This window comes from Mixophyes fleayi, chromosome 2 (assembly GCF_038048845.1).
Source record: "Mixophyes fleayi isolate aMixFle1 chromosome 2, aMixFle1.hap1, whole genome shotgun sequence".
In the NCBI taxonomy this organism is placed as follows: domain Eukaryota; kingdom Metazoa; phylum Chordata; class Amphibia; order Anura; family Limnodynastidae; genus Mixophyes; species Mixophyes fleayi.
In genome coordinates, this window is record NC_134403.1 from 224,735,999 (window position 1) to 224,755,145 (window position 19,147).

A 19,147-nucleotide genomic window follows, 5' to 3' on the forward strand; every position below is an offset into this window, starting at 1 on the left:
ATAGACTGTATATAAGAAACCATGCGCCCAATGGCCATTGATTGGAAATACTTGATTCTTAGTTTGGATTTACCTAACAATACCTTTATTTACCAAGCAGGGTACCTCCTTGCCATGGAATTACCATTTATTTATATGGCAATAAATAATCCAAAACCATATTTGTTTCTAATGCTCACTAACATTTCAGTAAAATATCAACTAGGCGATTAAATGAAATTTGAGGAGACCTTCTTGCGGGATTTACAATTGAACTTTATTTGTGAATACAAATGAAATACGACTTGAAAGATCATGTGCATGAAAGTAGTACATGTATATATATATATATATATATATCCACATGTTAAGCTTTACACAGTGCTTTTACAAGAGAAAATAGTGCATAGTATAGTGTGGACTGGGAAAGTTCAAAGCATCAGTCAAACACTACATAGGAGGTCCCTGCCCCATAGCTTACAGTGTGAACATTTCCATGAGCCATAAATAAACAGAGCAGGCAGTAAGTACTAGAGCTTTGACCACACACCCACATGCTGTGAGAATAATGTTTTTCTCAATTCAGTCTGCCTTGGCTGAAGTTGAGGACTTCCATATTACCACTGTCGGGAAACGGTAATACATTTATATTAACTTCACAAAAAGCAGAGACAAGATGAGTGAAACCAATGTCCACGACATAGAGAAACCTACAATAAAATACAAACAGTGGTTTTTATTCTGTCGTATTCCATTAATAAATATACATATGCAGTTCCCAGACATAGAAAAAATTGTCATCTGTTATCTGTCTCTGAGAGTGATTGTTTCCATTTTTTGAAACGCTGTTCAGGAAAATGTAGTGGTTATTTAGTGCAGGCAATTTACGTGAATAGTTTGTAAAATCTATTGTACAACTGTGCAAATCATACCGTGAAAAAGATTTATGTGTATTTTAGTCATACTTGCCAACTCTCCCGAAATGTCTGGGAGACTCCCGAATGTCGGGTAGGTCTCCCGGACTCCCGGGAGAGCAGGCAAATATCCTGCAAATGTCATCTTGCTGTCAAAATGACGCGATTTGCGGTGAATCGCGTAATTTTGCCCCCGCAATAAAACCAGCATTTTGTCGCCCCCCCTGCCTGGGATCTCCCGGAAAGAAGTTTAAAAAGGTTGGCAAGTATGATTTTAGTGCAGCAGTGCTGGTACTGGTCTGTTTGAAACTGATACGTTTAAAATGTCTCATTGTGGTATTGCATCTGCCACATGTGCAAAAAGTTCCAGCAGATAGTGTCGATTGTAGAAGAGTGTATAAAAATGTTCTATGGGGTCTATACATGAAAGGTTGATGAGTTTTGTTATCGATGAAAACTCTGACTTTAGAACTCGATATTGCATTGCCCTAGATGGTAAAGGGCTTACCGTCAGTCTATTTTAAAATTTTCAGAACAAAATCAATTAAAACAATTCTTAAAATAAATTGTATATATGCAGTAGTATAAAAAAAACATTATTCAAATTATTACAATTAATGAATTCTTAGAAATGTAGTAATATTATATTATATTTTCCATTATATAATGTTGTTTATGTGTGTTTACGTGTGACATAATTATCACATAGATAATTTTCCAGGATACAGGGGGCCTGATTCATTAAGGAAAAGAAAGCAAACAAAAATAAGTTCATTTGCACCTTGGAAATACCATTTTGCATTGAAGGGGGAGGTAAAGTTAAAATGTGGGGACAGATTTATAATTGGGGTAGGGAATATCCTAGATCAACTTTAAATGTCAGTGTAAAAATACAGCTATCAAGTATTTGTGTGATACATGAAAAAACAGCCAGTATTTTCCTTGTGCGCAGAATTATAAACTAATTTGCACCACTTGCTGGTGTTTTCTCCAAAAAACACTACATGGTTTTGCCAAGTTACTAATTTTTTTGCTTTACTTTCCTTAATGAATCAGTCCCTGGATGTCCCCATATGAGGATCATTGAATTTTTTTATACTACCATTCTGTTATTTGGGTTTAAAAGGAAAAACACTGCAGGGTTTATTGTCGATTCTTGTACATTGCGTACATATTTCATTTAGTAGAAATTATTAGATATTATGAGTCATATTGACATAGTTTGCACATGTGACATATGTGTAAATATCCATATTTCATTAAATAAAATATTAGCCACATTTGTGCAGGAAAATCCACAATTACAAGTACTTACGGTCAATGGCTCCAGAAAAGGAATTATCTGCTGTAAAAAAGTAAGCAAATGTAAGGTCAGTGATGTACACTAAGCATAGATTGAATGCTACATTTTGTAACCTGGTGAAGTTACCTACTGTCAGAGAAATGACAATAAAAATTGTTACAATTAGCATGAGCAGAACCGCTTGAAATGGAATGATTATCACTTTTGTATTTATTAACAGTTACTAATACAGTGCCTGAATATTACAAAGTGCTTTATAGAGAATATTTAATCATTCAAACCAGTGCCTGCCCTAGTATAGCTTACCACCTATATTCCCTATGACACACAAAAGGATCAATTTTGTCAGAAGCCAATTAACCTATTACTATATAAAGAATTTTGGGAGGAAACCAGAGTGCACAGGGGAAACCCACTCAAACCTCACTTAGATAGTTCCCTTGTTGGAATCAAACCCATAACACCAGTGTGTGTCAAGATGAGGGTTATAGAAAGTGGAGGTTTAGCCTGCTGGACACCCCTTCTCATCCAAAATTGTGTTCTACATTGCTTGGATTGCATTGTGTTAACCACATATGCATGTGCTTTATGTCCATTGTACATTTGTAAAATGTTGGCAGTTTGGATTGACACACTGCTACTATTATATAAACATGGCTTTTATTTGTGTACTGTTAGATATGTAATATATCTCCCGGCCATTGTGTCTATATGTCCCATTGAGTTGCATTGTGCTTTAGCAGACATGCTGGAGCCACACACAGGGTGCCTGCAAGTGAGCTGAGGACTGGGGACAGCCCCCGTTAAGTGGAAAATCAATCCCAGGTTGGGGACAAGGGAATGCCCATCTGAAGAGACACCATCATTGAAAAGAGTGACGTTTTAAAAGAAGAAAAAGAAGGGAAATGAGATTCCCTGTTCAGGACTATTAGACTGACTGAGAATTGGCCTATGTTGGCCTCAAAGGCTCCACAGACTATGCTATGGAGGAGTGAAGAGCGTGACTTTGCTTCAGTCACTTTGATGTGCAATTTTAGCTGCTAAAACACCTGAGAGATATAAAAGTGGGTATTATCATCATCATCATCATCATCATCATTTATTTATATAGCGCCACTAATTCCGCAGCTCTGTACAGAGAACTCCCTCACATCAGTCTCTGCCCCAATGGAACTTACAGTCTAAATTCCCTAACATACACACACACACACACACACAGACTAGGGTCAATTTGATAGCAGCCAATTAACCTACTAGTATGTTTTTGGAGTTCCTTAATTTTGGGAGTTGAAATATAAATAACGATGTATTTATCATATATATATATATATATATATATATATATATATATATATATATACCCAACACATACACATACACACCATGCAAATCTATTACTTTAATTGATTGTACACTGTTTGTAGTGCTATATAAAAATAGTGTGTTTTAAAACTTACTGTCACTATTGACATATGAATGCTATAGTTATGATAGGAAGTTGATTTATTACAGTGGTCACTTACCAGCAAATAGTTCCACACCGATTCTTGCAACATTCCCATATGTGAAACTATCATCTGATCTGGCGCTACAGAACTGTACCATGGAGAAAAGACAAACATTTAAATGTTAGCTTTTTATAGAAAGAGCCTTTTAAAATATCACCATTTGTGTTACTGTGGAATCAAAATATAACAAAGAGTAAATAATGAGGCAGCAGACACAACCCCACAAACCCCTTTCATAACTTGTATGGAAGGACAGCATAAAACTATGTCTACAATTTATTTCACTGAGCAAGGTACACATTTTTGTTTAAGGTTTAACAGCTACTTAGGTCCTATATACAGTGACCATTTATTTCTGAGTTGACTATGCAGCACCAAATGAAACCTCTTAGTCCTGGCCAGTGATGGAACAACGGCAGTTGCAGGAGATGCAGCTGCTATGTGTGGAGAGGAGGCTATAGCAGCCAAACTCTGTTCAACAGCAGTAGTTCCCTTAGCCTTCACTCACTATCATATCAGCGTAAGCAGAGTTTATCAGAATCAAGGCTGCACTGCACAGACGCAGACTGTGCAGTGCAGAAAAAGTGGGGACCATGAGACGATGGACTGCATCACCAAGCTGCCCTTCCAAATTTTGCTATAGAGCCCCAGATATCCAATTGCTTACAGGGAGTCTATGCTTGTAATTTTTATTTAAAGTTTAACTTCTGCATAAGTTAAATGTCACCTGTGATAACAATTAAGTAGTAAATGAAAGCCAAAATTGGCAATTTATTCAATTCCATAACGCATTGCTTCTCATTTTAAGGTAATGGTTATTAGGGAAATACATGGTTAAGATAGTAAAGTGAATGGCTCTATGGTGGACCGACCAACAAATTTGCATTTCTTAGGATGCTGCCTAAACATTAATAGTTATATAGAGTCATGTAGTGCAATGCCCAATGCTGCTGTGCAGGTCACAAAATACTACTCAATAGATAACTATGAAAACAGCAATATCAGTATTCACTATAATGTTGCACCATGCTGCATTTTTTCATCAGCATACAAAGCCAGTACTTTGAGACATTACTTATCACTATCTATTTAACACTATTTTGAGGACCACACCGCCATCACCTACTGGTGAATGCAGTATAGGGCGAAAACAAAATGGGTGATCATAGAACCGCCTTTGAAGATGCACTTTTAGAAAATATTTTCTAGTCACCAGCCTGGCAGGCAGACACTAGAGTAACACGTAGCTCTCATTCACTCACAGATATTTTTGAAGAATTTGCCTGTGGCTGTCATAGGAGTGATTGATCCCTAATACAAATTCTAGTGCATTTTAACATTGAACTGTAGCTAAAACTCTAACGCAAATGCGGCCAATTCAAGTTTTTGTTTTCTCATAGCTATGCTTGGTTTCAGACGTATCATTTGCACAAGATACAAGGCAGGTTTAAGTACCGACTGATAATAATAACTGACTGGCATAGTATTTGCTATAAAGCTGCACATAGCTAGTATAGAACATGTGTATGCAAGTAAGATGGACTATAAAAATGCATTGTATATAAAGTACATATTATTTACATATTGATTTGTGTATTTAATAAAGAAAAATAAAAATGTGCTATCCATATTAAAGATTTTAGTTTTAAGAGTTGTTCATTTATTTTATAATTTTTCTGATGTGACCTTAAATTGCCTATACTGCAGTCTGTCCTGTCTACATTCAGCAAGTAACGTTTAGGCAGATGAAAATCAAAACACAACAGAAGATATGTTTCAAATTGATTATGGTCGGAGCTACGCTCAAATTCTGTGCCCTATTACTTGCATGCAAGCTGCATTCGGACTTGAATCAGGCCCATTGTGTCCATTATCTTCCTCTAACCAGATTTTCACCCCTACAATCTATTTTTAATGTAGTGACTAGACTGATGTTCCTTGCAAAACGTTATTTTAGTGCTGCTCCGCTCTCTCACTCCCTATATTGTCTTCTTAATATATTACTTATTAAATGCATCATTAGCAATACAAATAATGGTTATGGTGGCATGATAGAAATATCAAGACATGAATTAACAATAATAATCAATCCAGTTTGTAGACAAAGTTTAAATATATAAACAGAACCTGTTGATGAAGGTATATATATATATATATATATAAATAATAATCAATCCAGTTTGTAGACAAAGTTTAAATATATAAACAGAACCTGTTGATGAAGGTATATATATATATATATATATATATATATATATATATATATATATACCTTCATCAACAGGTTCTGTTTATATATTTAAACTTTGTCTACAAACTGGATTGATTATTATTGTTAATTCATGTCTTGATATTTCTCTTTAGCATTGTGCCGATAGATTCACAATCATATAAGTAGGAACTATGTTCTTAATAAAGCAGATAAAATACCACTTGCATGACACAAATATATATATCAACATTTCATGACTCTTTTTATATACATCTAACCAGATATATAGATATATAAGGAAATTAATGCAGACAGTTCAAATATCCGAATCATGAAACTTCTGAAAATGTCTAAGAGCACTATGATCTTATTCTTTATATTCTGGAAGCAGGGCCGGTGGAACAAGGTAAGCCGGGTAAGCAGGACAGGGGGGCGCCATGCCTGAGAGGCGCTCCACCTGCCTTCCCCGCTTGTCCACTGACCAGGCCCAATAAAAAAATGACTTACTGCTACACCCGCATAGGCACCCTCCTCCCTGCTCACTGACTGTCGGCGTGACATCATCACGTGCCGACCATGTCAATGAGGAACGGCGCAGAGAGGAGCCGGCACGCTGAAGAAAAGACAGAAGAAGAAGAGAGGACAGAAGAAAAGAAAGTCAAATAAAGGTAAGTAAGGAATGGAGGGGGAGCACTGTGATGAAAGGGTCAGTGTGAATGTGATAAAGGTGGCACAGTGTAATAAAGGGTAATGGAGGGCACAAACTAATGATGAAGGGGCAAAAAGTGTGATGGAGGGAACATAGTGATGACGAAGGGGCACAAAGAGTGATGGAGGGTAGAGAGTGATAATGTAGTGGACACAGTGTGACGAAGAGGGGGCACAGTGTGATGATGAAGCAGTAACAGTGTGATGAATGAGGGGGCACAGAGTGATGAATGGGCAAAAGTGTGATAAAGGAGGGCACAGTGTGATGTAGGAGAGGCACAGTGTGATGAAGGAGGAGGGCACAGTGTGATGGTGGGGAAATAGTTTGATGAGGGAGGGCACAGTGTGATGAAGGAAGGGGCATTTTTTCCTCTTCAATATTTCTCACCAAACTAATTGGCCTAAAATAAAATGTTATTACAAAGAATACATATTCTTCATTTATATTATTCATATAGCAATAAATGTTTACTGTTTAATGTATTTATTTGAATTACTCTCTTTTTTAAAGTTTATTATATGATTTGTATTAAAAGAAGAAAAGCAATATTGAATGAACAAATGTTATATATATAAAAGCAGAAGTTTGCTTGTTTCTTTGTTTGTTGGTGAATATCTTCCACAGCTCTCAAGGTAAAGCTGTCAAATCTTACATAGTTATTTAGTATCGAAAAAGTAACCTATTATGCCACATAGTGACAACGTGACAATGTGGCAAAGCGACAAATATTAGAAACATTATTTTTTAGTTGCAATCAATTATTTGACTGCTGGAAGGAAACCCTGCGACAACACAACATAACGACAACACAACAAAGCAACTTGTAATTATATAAAAACTGCTACACATTACAAATCAGACCCACATAACGCAGAGTGACCCTGCTTGTAAGAGGAGGGCACAAATGTATGTTTTGCAGGGGGATGTCAGACATGCTAGCCCCGGCCCTCTCTGTAAGTGTTCTTCGAAAACAAATTGACAGAAATCTTTTAGTATTGGCAATAGTTTTGAAACCATGTCCACATTGGAGTAGATACATTGCAAATGATGTATCTCAATGATGAAACCTACTATTTTTCTGATTTTAGTGTTATTAGAATTTAAAAATGTATTGTTCTCCATATGGCAACATTTTTCAGTGGTTGCCAGGATAGTTGCCTTGTGCTTTATGTAACAAATTACTTCACAGTGGAGCCCTATTTAATTCTAGAAAACTAGGGGAACATTTTATTTTGAGGCTCTTTTAAAGATAGTGTTAGGCCTAGCAGAGATTACATTTCTTAGTATGGGATCTATCTTAAGATTGTGCCAGTCTATGCTAACTGTATAATGAAAGGACATGACTATTTGTTACTGGCATTCACTGTGATCTATCCCTGTGGGTGATGCTTCATCCCTTGTGTTATGCTAACCAGAGCAAATGTAATGCATCCTCTCCACCTGGGACTGGAAATGTGGACCTTAACTGTAACATCAGAGTCAAGCGCCACACTCTCTGCATAGCACTGAAAGGGAGGAGCAAAAGCCAGCAGCTTCCCATTTAAGAAGCTGACGACTATTTCTTCTTTATGTCTGGCTCTCCATGTGGTACTGCAGGGGCTGTGGGTTTGCCGTGGGATTATTAAAAACACTAGATGAGTGACATTATGTCACACTTCAGTGATTTAGGTGCTCTTAACCATTGGTGTCCTAGGCAAACACCTAGATTCACCTAATAGTAAAGCCAGCTCTGGATATTCTCAAAAACTCAAATCTCTTTTTTATAAACTTTGCATTGGAGGTTTCTATACTTGTACAGTTTAATCTTAATCTTGTAAAATGTTGCGAATGTATGTTTTCCTTCTGTCTAAATGACAGCTGTAATATTAAAGATAAGTATAAATATTAAGTATTTTAGATAATTTCTAAATTAAAAGTGGTAGCATCACAATTTAATTGTCATTGTTTCAATATTGGCTGACATTTTGTTTTCTGATTATTTTCCCATTCACTTTAACCAGGAATATTGCTATATCTTTAACTCTATATTCGAACCGGTTTTCATAGTATGAGTACATTATTTGTAATATAAAACATGTTGGCCTGAACATAATACATTTAAGGTAAAGCCATCAGGTAAAGTCTTACCTTAACACATGTGGCATTGCAAATTGTTACATCTGCATAAATGTTGACATAGTCTTTGCTAGTAATCTGGAAGACTTTCATTGAGAATCGTGCTTCTGAACCGTTTCCATTGTTAATTACAGTGATTAGATCAACACCATAACTGGGGTCTGGACACCTAAAAATAGTCAGATGGAAATTAATAATTTGACTTGTCTGAAGTACTACAGCTCAATTTAATTTTATTTTACCAATAATAGAAACGTTTATACATATTTACTTTGTTTAGTTCTATCATAGTTGGTTTTATTTAAAAAGATGTTAGTGTAGTTAATACTACTGAACTATTGCACCCTTCCTATAATGCAGTTTGCCCTAGGTTAAGCTTGCAATGTGTTATGAACCGCGGCTCCCCGACGGGCCGCCGCGGCTCGCTTCCGGTCTTCTCGGATGCCCCGGCCGTCTCCATGACGACCGGGGTGTCACTTCCGCCTCTGACGTCCCGGTTGCCTAGGCAACAACCAGGACGCTGTAATCCAGAGGCCGCAGCGCCCGGCCAGCGGGCTGACACCCGGGCACAGATCAGCAAGGAAAGGTAGGGTTGTTATATATATCTATAGACTCTTATGGGAGTCTTATATATTTACTGTATTGGTACTGGCTTGGTTTTTGTCAGCATTGTGTCAGTGCAGAGTCATACAGTGGGAGGGGTTTCTGTTATCATGATTCCTATTGACCCTTCTTGCTATTTAAGGCAGTGAGGACTGAGCCTCATTGCCAGTTATAGCTTCCTGTTTAGCTAGGCTCCTGTTCCTGTTTCCCTGCTCCTGTGCTTATTCTATTATTGGATTTCCCGTGTATGACCCCTGGCTTGTTTTTGGACTTCGTTGTATTGCCTGTGACCCCTGACTTCGGCTCGTTTTCTGATATCCCTGTCTGCTGCCGGCCCTTGACCTTTTGCCTGGATCTCACATCGCTGTGTTCTACTACGCTGCCTCAGGGTTCTCCCCAGTCAGTGCACACTACACGACCCTCCGTTCGTCTGCAGCCAAGTCTGTCCCCACCACTAGGGGCTCCAGTGAACACCAGACATCGGAGCAGATTCCGGGTTCTGTCGTGCTGACTGAAGGAGTTCCTAACACAATGTAATTAAGGAGTACTGGGCTGCAAACACAGTGGGTTAATGTACTCTAAATATCAGGGAGCTCATTCTACACATTTTACGACCTGAAAGTATGCAATAAAAGACAAAAAAGCATAAGGCACCTAATAGTAGTTCTAGCAAAAAAGAGCAGATATGTCAATATATAGAGTTGGACGTATCACAAGATAGTTGTTCTTATACAAGGCATACATCAAGTGTGCAAGTGTGTATACTTATGCTCAACAATAAAATAGAGATTAACAGTGTAGGTAGCAATCGCAAAGTCACACTCCACATTTGTATACAATAAAATAATGTAATGAAGTGTCCTATACAGAAGAAATAATAGTGTTTTGACAGTTATTCATAAATGTGAAAGGCCCATTTTCAATATAAAAATGAATGAAATACAAACACCTCACAATCTGTTGTTTACCCCCTTTAAAATCAAATAGGAATATTCTTTGCTGTAATAGTCCAAAAGAAAATATCAATTAAGTAATGCGAATAGACAGCTATGACTTAATATACACAACACCAATCATTTAAGTACTACCTGTTGGAGAGGTCAATATGCACCTAGCTAGTACCTTGCTCAAATGCTAAAATCAGTGAAATCAGTGGGAATCAATTCTGACATTCCTAAATGTACAGTAAAGCACAGTAGTCCCACAAGTGCTGTCATAACATCATAAAACTATATTTGTAGGCTTTGCTATAATGTATTTGATACTGTTAATTTACCATTTTAAATTTACAGTGAACTAACATTCCTCTAGATGAACCTAGGTAGATAAAATTATTCTGGTTTTGGGGCATACTTGCCAACATTTGACAAGATGCAAGGCTTTGCAATATTAACATGACAGTAACAACAGCATATGAAACACATATTTTGTGGGACATGACAAGATGCAATGAGTGCACATTAAGATGCTGACTTAGATGTAAATCTGTTTTTTATTGGGGGGTGCAATATGTATTTTTAAACTGCACATACATATCAATAATGCATACATGCATACATGCATTCATATTTCGTTTTTTTGCGCATTGTTGAATTTCATCCCCTTTTACCTGGAGAGATGGAATGGGGAGTAAGGGGCAGGCAAGAGCAGGCTGAGTGCAGAAAGAGCTCACATAAATACATCTAAATTAGATGTGCGCACATATGCAATGCTATGTTCTTTTTATTTACTTTGATTGAGCACTATATTCTTGATGACTGATGGTGAAATATTGAAGATTTTCACAGTACACATATCTAAATGTTTCCTACTCATGTCTATTATCAATTTTATACAAAGTACAAGAAGCGGCTGTCTATACACATTACTTAATTTTGCTTACTTGATCTTTCTACTGGGTTTACTGCAGAAAAGAAAATTGCCATTTTATTTCTCAAGGGAAAAACAACAGATGTATATAGAGTCAAGTACATAAATATTGGGACATCAACACAATTCTCATATTTTGGGCTCTATACAACAGCAAAATGGATTTGAAATGAAACTAACAAGATGTGCTTTAACGGCAGACTTTTAGCTTCAATTTGAGGGTATTTACATCCAAATCAGGTGAACAGTATAGGAATTACAACGGTTTCTATATGTGCCTCCCACTTTTTAAGGGTCCAAAAGTAATGGGACAAACTAAACAATCCTACATCAAACTTTCACTTTTTAATCCTTTGTTGCAAATCCTTTGCAGTCAATTACAGCCTGAAGTCTGGAACGCATAGACATCACCAGATGCTGGGTTTCATCCCTGGTGATGCTGAAATATAATTTATTCTGCATTTGTACTTGTGTTTGCATTTAATTACATGTTATATGTGAATGTGACTTTCATTATCTATATATATATATATATATATATATATATATATATATATATATATATATATCCATATATAGATATATACACACTGTATATAGAGATAACATACAGGCGTGGCTTGGCAGTGTTAGTATTAGTAGTAGTAGTCACATTACTCTATTTGTACACAAGCGTCACATACTCAAGTGAGTATATATATATATATATATATATATATATATATATATATATGTATATATATATATAGCAACAGAAGACAGGCGTGGTTCCTCATAGTGTAAATCAATTACGTAGAAAAATGGTGAATGTATTAACATGCGTACCGTAAATGAAACTAAATTTCACAGAAAAGCCCTCTATAAAGGAAATTTAGTTTCATTTATCCAGGGCTTTACTTATTTATATTGATTACTTGTTTTTCAATAAATATGTTGGGATCATTTTGTTATTTTACATTAGTACACTTTAAAAGTTGTGTCTACATTGCACCACTAATTTGTGTGAATATAATGAATGTTTCTGACGAGATATTTATCCTCACGCATAAAGCCATTTGCATATTTTCACCAATTACATGTTGTAATTTTTCACCGTGTTTCCACACACTGGCAAAAGCGTACTATACCGCAGAGTGTTCATATATTGCATGTATTAATAATGTTGATTGTGGTTCTCGCGCCTGCGCACCAAGGGGCGGTTAGTGCACATGCGCCGATATGGCGGATACAGTTTATAAATAACCAGAGAGACATACTGAATGTATGACTGATTGATTGCTCCTGAGGAAGTCTGGTTTATCTAGATGAAACGCATCGTGCCTGTTGCTTACCAGTGCTGTTTCCTATACCTGATGTAAGCTTTCTGTTTACTTTGTTTTGTTAAATCATTTTTATATATTACATCGCATTCTCTTCATCTCTATTTTGACGCCATTTGGGAGAGTGTTTGGTTGTGGAATTCAAGCCTAATACAAGAAAGTTATTGGTCTACCATCTGAGAAGTGCTGTTTATCAATTGAGAAGTGCAGGATCTTCCAGAGACGTCTGGAACGCAGATTATACATTTGTTTATTTATATTGCTGTCCTATGTGAAAGGGCTTTTGGATCTGGGCTAAAAACACCCTTCTCACTGTTGTGATATTGGCAAATGGTGTAGTCACTTTCACATGGTGTAGCTTACAACACATACGATACTACACTATGTTTGTTTTCTTCTGCATTATCTTTTATTTGAGCTGAGGTCCAGAGGCACAGCCATTGATGATGATCCAGTGTATTTTAAGATCTCCCACCTTAACCCTACGGTACGCATGTTAATACATTTACCATTTTTCTACATAATTGATTTACACTATGAGATGCCCCGCCTGTCTTCTGTTGCAGTGATTATCTTTTTTTTTCTGGATTGACCATCTGGCTCTTACATGAGTAAAAGTGTTTTGGACTTTTTCATAACTAGAACTGATTTATGTGTATGGTGCACATCAGTGTTATATCTTCTTTCCCCTTTGACTATCATCGAGGTGGCAAATTCAATACTCACTTGTGTATATTGAGATGTGTCACGTTTTGTATTTGAATCTTCTCTTAAGTGCTTCCAACTATAAACAAACTATAAACAGTGCACATCTGGATCTTCCTCAGTTGGGGTGTGCTCTTGTGTAGGAGCATACTGTGCCACAATGTAAATGACCCCAAGTGAAGGCATAACACTAACACAGCATAATAATCTGATACATGCAACTTATTTAATTTTTAAAGACAATTTTATAATTCCATATTGTACTTTTGTTCTTGTGCCATGGCCCTAAAACGAACTGTGGAATACATACTGTATACTATCTCCAGAATCAAAGTCATAATTTAACCAAACATATATGCTGGTCATTCTTTTCTATGCACAAATGAAAACAGAAAGGTAAAATTTATCAGCATACCCATCTGATCCAGTAGTCAGAGTATAATTCTCTCCAACACCGGCTTCTGCTCCACCTGGGCCGGCATATATGCTTTTCACTTTAATCGAAAATGAATTTGCTTCCAAGTTTGGTATCCACACTGAAATATACACAGTGCCTTCCACATACAGTACTGTATCAGCTGTAACTGGAGTGGTAAACGTAGAATCTATATACGCTGCCATAGTAACAGTCATGGCACCAACTGCCCCTGGTACACTTAACAGTGTGGTCCTGAAATACACGAATAAATAAACACAAACATAACAACATGAATTATTGTTTAACCATCCTATGTTGTAAGCATATTTATTTTGAGCATGTTTTTGTGATTAAATGCCCAGTATTTTCCATTACTCATTCACAATAGTAACATAAAGATACATTTACATATCTACATGGAATGTGCTGTATCATCCTCATTTAATATGTCCATTTATACAAAGACTGAACATCCAGATTTCCCAAAGGTAAATGGATTAAGTGAACGTTACTAATGTATGTTGTGGAACCACTGTATACATTTGTAATCTGCACCTGTCGGGTAAGTATCTAGTTTTTATATTATAGATATTATTATTTGTCCATTGTGCAAAGACACATCTGGAAACTGTTTTGCTTTCATAACATCACTCCCATAATTGCAAAGTAAAATTTGTAATAAAATGTAAATCGTGAATGTATTCAGAATATTATGAGTATTTCTTTGTGAAATTGTTTAATGCTGATAATATGTCTCAGGAATTGGATTATTTTTATATACATGCCTAGCTTTTAAAAGTCATAGTAAGATGGGTATATGAATGTCACTTACGAAATTATTGGTTTCAAGGTCATGTTAAGTTGAGCTGGAAAGACCAATGGATAGGCACAGCTCAATTCCGCAGTAGCATTACTTCTGGTTATGATTTTGCTTTCTTTAGGATAAATGTGCAGGATATTGAAAAAAATGACATGAGTGGAATTTATCTGTCAAAAAAAGTCAATAATAGTTTATCCGATTATTGCATTAACATGGTGACCAGAAAGTTAACAGAACAGTAAACATTCACTTCTTATTGTTATCTTGCCTTCATAGGGATTTGTGATTAGACTAGCTGAGTAGGCAATTTAAGAATTTGAAAACTTTTGTGTGCCTACTTTTTTGGTGCACTTTTTGAATATATACAAATGTTCATTTAGTGAGAAATCAGTTTGTTAAGTTTGCACTCACAGTTATGTTATTGCCGCACTTCCCGGTGCTCATTGGATCATGAAAAGTGACTTTAACTTCCCCATCCACCAAATTATCAACACCAACACAATCAGGTCCAGTGTTATCAATTAGTGCCAGATTGGAGGAATTAAATTGGCTCTTTTCCAGCTGGCACTTCGAAATGTAGATGGTCATCAATCCACTACTGCACACAACAGTTGGATTTGGAGGTTTCACTAAGTGATAGGAAGAGAATAGGGAAAATTTGAATGAAGACAAAGCTAAATTAACACAGTGCCATTTTGAAACATACAATATATTTATAAACCGCCACATAACATACATGTGTATTGGCTCCTGCTACAAAGTTAAATTAAAAATTGAAATTAAAAATGAACTTCTTCATTTTGTTACTAGATCCTTTAGGGTTTCTTTCACTGGTATTTTATTTCTATTAAAGTTATGTTCTACCTTAAGACCTGACACCATACAAATGTGCTTTAGCCTCACATTTTCCATATATTTCAATTAAACCTAGTGATACTTCTATCCGTGCTCAATGTTCTGCCTGAGCTTCATATAGAATGCACAGGAATGGAGGGCAGCTCAGGAGGTCACATGCATTTCATCTGAATCAGCCATTCTCATTACCCAATACTGCATGCTCTTACATACTGCTCACATATGGCCAAATCATTGCCACGTCCACTCATCCCTAAATCAGGTTGTGCATTTTACATTTCCTCCTCTGCAGCAGAAAATGTATCTTGCACCCAGTAGCTGGATTTGCTCCTAAATCTAAATCAGTCCAACAATATGCTTAATAGGCAGCAGAATATTCCTGCTTAGGTACAGTGTTTGCCCTCCACTCAAACCCCACATATGTTACCAGATTACTTGAAACAAATACTGTAGAGTGTGGCTCAAAATGCACATCTTGGGGATGTATAGCTATAGAGATTCAAAGGTATGACCAAATGTCCATTAGATTACACTGCACATATTGCTGCATCTAACACCAATTTCATAATTCTCAGCTCTGTCTAACATATTTTGTGTGCAGTAAAGTAGTAACACTTTGAAACCAAAGCTGGGGATCACTTGAGTGCATGTTCTGCCCGGAGGTTACGTTAGTAGCAAGCAGTACCAGTCAGCATTTCTGATTGATGTGATGTGACATGAAGCACAGGCTTTTCTGACAGAAAACTAATGACAGGGGACCAGTGGAAAAAGTAACAGCTTCTGGGCGTCCTGTGTAACATAGTGATCAGGGTGTGTGTCCAACATGCATTTATGAAAAAAGTGGCCGACTGTAATTAATAAAACAGGAACCTTGGTAATTAATAATGCAAATAACTGTTGAGAGTATACATATATATACATATACTGTACCTGTTACAGTGTATTTATTTGGGTCACAAGAACAATTAGTAGCAGAACAACTCGTCTCATTTGCAGAATGCACTAGAGAAAAGACAGAGAGGCAAATGGCATATAACACATTATATACTTCTTTGTGAAACAGTTATAACATGTCAATAAATTTACAGACATTTAGTAAAATATTATTCCATGTTGTGCCTATCAGAAAAAAATAACGTTTTTCTTTCTGAATAAGGAAATAAACATGTATTTTGAAACCCAGACACACTTGGTCCTCTCTGTGTTCCTTTAAAATATGTTTTGGTATTGAATAAATAATGTGCCAGTAAGAAAATCTCTACAGTAAATTTTATAAGCTTGTCAGCAAAGAACTAATTTGAAAGATTGTTAATTTTGTCTCATGATTCATCTCCTCTGTTGTTTCAAACTGCACACCATACTTATTTTTCTTTTTATATTCTGTAATGTTTCAATGTTTTGATTAGTACATGTAGTGTCCAATTATGCTCAATACAATGAGTTAAGTGAGTTAGGAATGCAATATCTTTCACTGACTAATATATTTAAAGACACCTAAAAGCAGTATTATTAAATGAGCTCTAGTATGTCCACAGAATTTTTTTTATACACAAATAGTACACAAAATTTTCACTTTCATTGTCCTGTACACAGCACAAAAAGAGAATAAATACTTTGACTGACCCTTGGGAAAAAAAAAAGGGCCCATCTGGGCCTTGTGACGGAAGTGGGTATGAAGACCCTTGCCCCTTAAGTGGTCATTAGGCTTTTGTATAATCAACAAAATGGCTAACATCTTTCAGAACTATATTTTCCCATGGAAAGCAGCTCTGGTTACAAGGTAAAAAATAATTTTGTTGCTGATGGCTGCATAAAATTTTTTTCTTAACCATAAGATGACATTTTTACAATAATAGATCAATTTGCCAAACTAATTATGAAGCCTTAAGTATTCTTTACATAGAGTGCAATTGACTCTGGGGATCAATAGATGGATTTTCAGCAAATGTATGGAAGATAAAGAAAAGTAAAACTTTTAAACCTGAACACGTGTATTCTATATTTTTTCTCAAGCAAATTATTATTGGGGTGTTGATGTATGTTGTTATAAAAAATGACCACTTAACTCTAAAGCTCTCTTTGCACAATTTGTGTCAGTACATCAGGACTGAAAGACCAAAGCACTTGTGAACACAAATTAAGTGTCTGCAAAAATATTTTAAGAAGTCACTGCTCGACACCAAAACCAAAATGGCGCAGGCTGTCAGGTCTACCATCAAATCGATCTTCCAGAATCAGAGTCTGACTCAAAGAGAACACTGACATCACTAAAACTGATTTAAAGGACTTTCTCAAATACATAAAAAGCACTGTAACATGGAAACTAATAAAGGCAAGCTTAGAATTCAGGCATTGCATAAATGACAGAAGAGATAAATTGGAGACAAAGATGAACTACTTTGCAGTCGACCATAACAGGCGCTGTGGAAAAAGCAGATTACCTTTGAGAGAGGCTGGAAAATATTTGGGAGAACTGAAAGAGGAGAAACAACCTCCACATTCATGGAATTCTGCACACTGTTATCTCTGTTTTTATGACTACTTACTCTATCAATTTCAGATATTTGGTGCTGGACATTTAATCTATTGAAATGGATCAAACACAATATCACACTCTGAGCTCAAAAAATACCTACATATTATTCATCTGCCTTTATAAATAAAGGAGGAGTGGGTATTGTTGTTGCTTCACAAGTGCCATTCCAGATGTATTCCATAAAGAAAGAGGCAGATGTTTTATTATAAAAATTTGTAGTATGAGTTGAACTCCAATTACTGTAGACACCTTGTATACCCCCAATGTATTTCATATCTCTTTATCTATCTTTCTATCCATCTATCTATCTATCTATCTATCTATCTATCTATCTATCTATCTATCTCCATCTCTCTCTCTCTCCCTCTCTCTTTCACCAGAATTATCCAAATTGATTTCAGATGATTAACTCCAAAACCTATTCCTTAGCTGCTTCCCTTGGTGACATTAGAGTATAATAAAAGAGAAAATAAATATGTTGTGTGTAACTTTATGCCATTTTATCCATGTTTTTCATTGTTTCTTACCTGATGATAAGTGAGTGCACAGTGCTAGAAGCAGTACTAGAAAAGTCTTCATTGTCACACAGATTCTAGAAGAGAGAGGTGTTTTAGTAATGCATATTTTATCATTATTATTATTATTATTATTATTATTATTACTATTATTATTATTATTATTATTATTATTATTATTATTTTTAATAACTTATTCATTTATAAGGCACCACAGATTCCGTAGCATCAGATACAGAAGCAGGCGGAAGAGCGGAAAAGGTTTTGCAGGAGAGGAAAATGAGCCTAGCCACAGCATTCTGTATGGATTGAAGGCCAGAAAAGTGAGAGACAGGAAGGCCAGTGAGAAGGACGTTACAATAGTGGAGACCAGCAATGATGAATGAATGGGCCAGGAGTTTGGTTGCTACCTGAGAGAGGAAGGGATGGATTTTTGTAATGTTACGGAGGAAGTGGCAGGATTTGGTGAGGGACTAGATATGAAGGGGAAAGCTGAGGGCTGAGTCAAGGGTGACTCCAAGGCAGCAGGCTTGCGTGACAGTAGAAAGAGTTATGTTGTCAACCAATAGGGAGATATTGGAAGGGATAGTAATATTTTCAGAAGGAAAGATGATGAGCTCAGATTTGGAGATGTTGAGTTTCAGGGAGTGCTGTGACATCTAGGTAGTTACAACAGAGAGTCAGCTAGATACCTGGCTTAGGAAGGCGAGAGAGAGGGCAGGGGAGGAAATATAGATTTGCCTGTCAGCATAGAGCATCTATTGGAG

The 19,147-nt window shown here is 36.3% G+C and overlaps 1 protein-coding gene across 1 annotated transcript; it reads right to left on the reverse strand.

The window, feature by feature from the left end:
* Window positions 1-368: 368 nt before the first annotated feature.
* On the reverse strand, window positions 369-18,444 carry LOC142139892 (uromodulin-like). Its single transcript, XM_075197752.1, has 8 exons — window positions 18,393-18,444; window positions 16,260-16,331; window positions 14,886-15,103; window positions 14,487-14,641; window positions 13,652-13,906; window positions 8,753-8,909; window positions 3,714-3,792; window positions 369-689 (listed from the first exon to the last, which is right to left on the reverse strand). The coding sequence occupies exons 1-8, from the start codon at window positions 18,442-18,444 to the stop codon at window positions 625-627; spliced, it is 1,053 nt and encodes a 350-aa protein (XP_075053853.1). The 3' UTR covers window positions 369-624.
* Between the last annotated feature and the right edge of the window lie 703 nt (window positions 18,445-19,147).

Coding starts and splice junctions, on each gene's coding strand:
- LOC142139892 (XM_075197752.1), bottom strand. CDS start 18,444: ATGAAGACTTTTCTAGTACTGCTTCTAGCACTGTGCACTCACTTATCA. Junction 16,332..18,392: donor GTGCACTCACTTATCATCAG/GTAAGAAACAAT, acceptor TCTTTTCTCTAG/TGCATTCTGCAAATGAGACG. Junction 690..3,713: donor GGAACTATTTGCTGGTAAGT/GACCACTGTAAT, acceptor ATTTTATTGTAG/GTTTCTCTATGTCGTGGACA.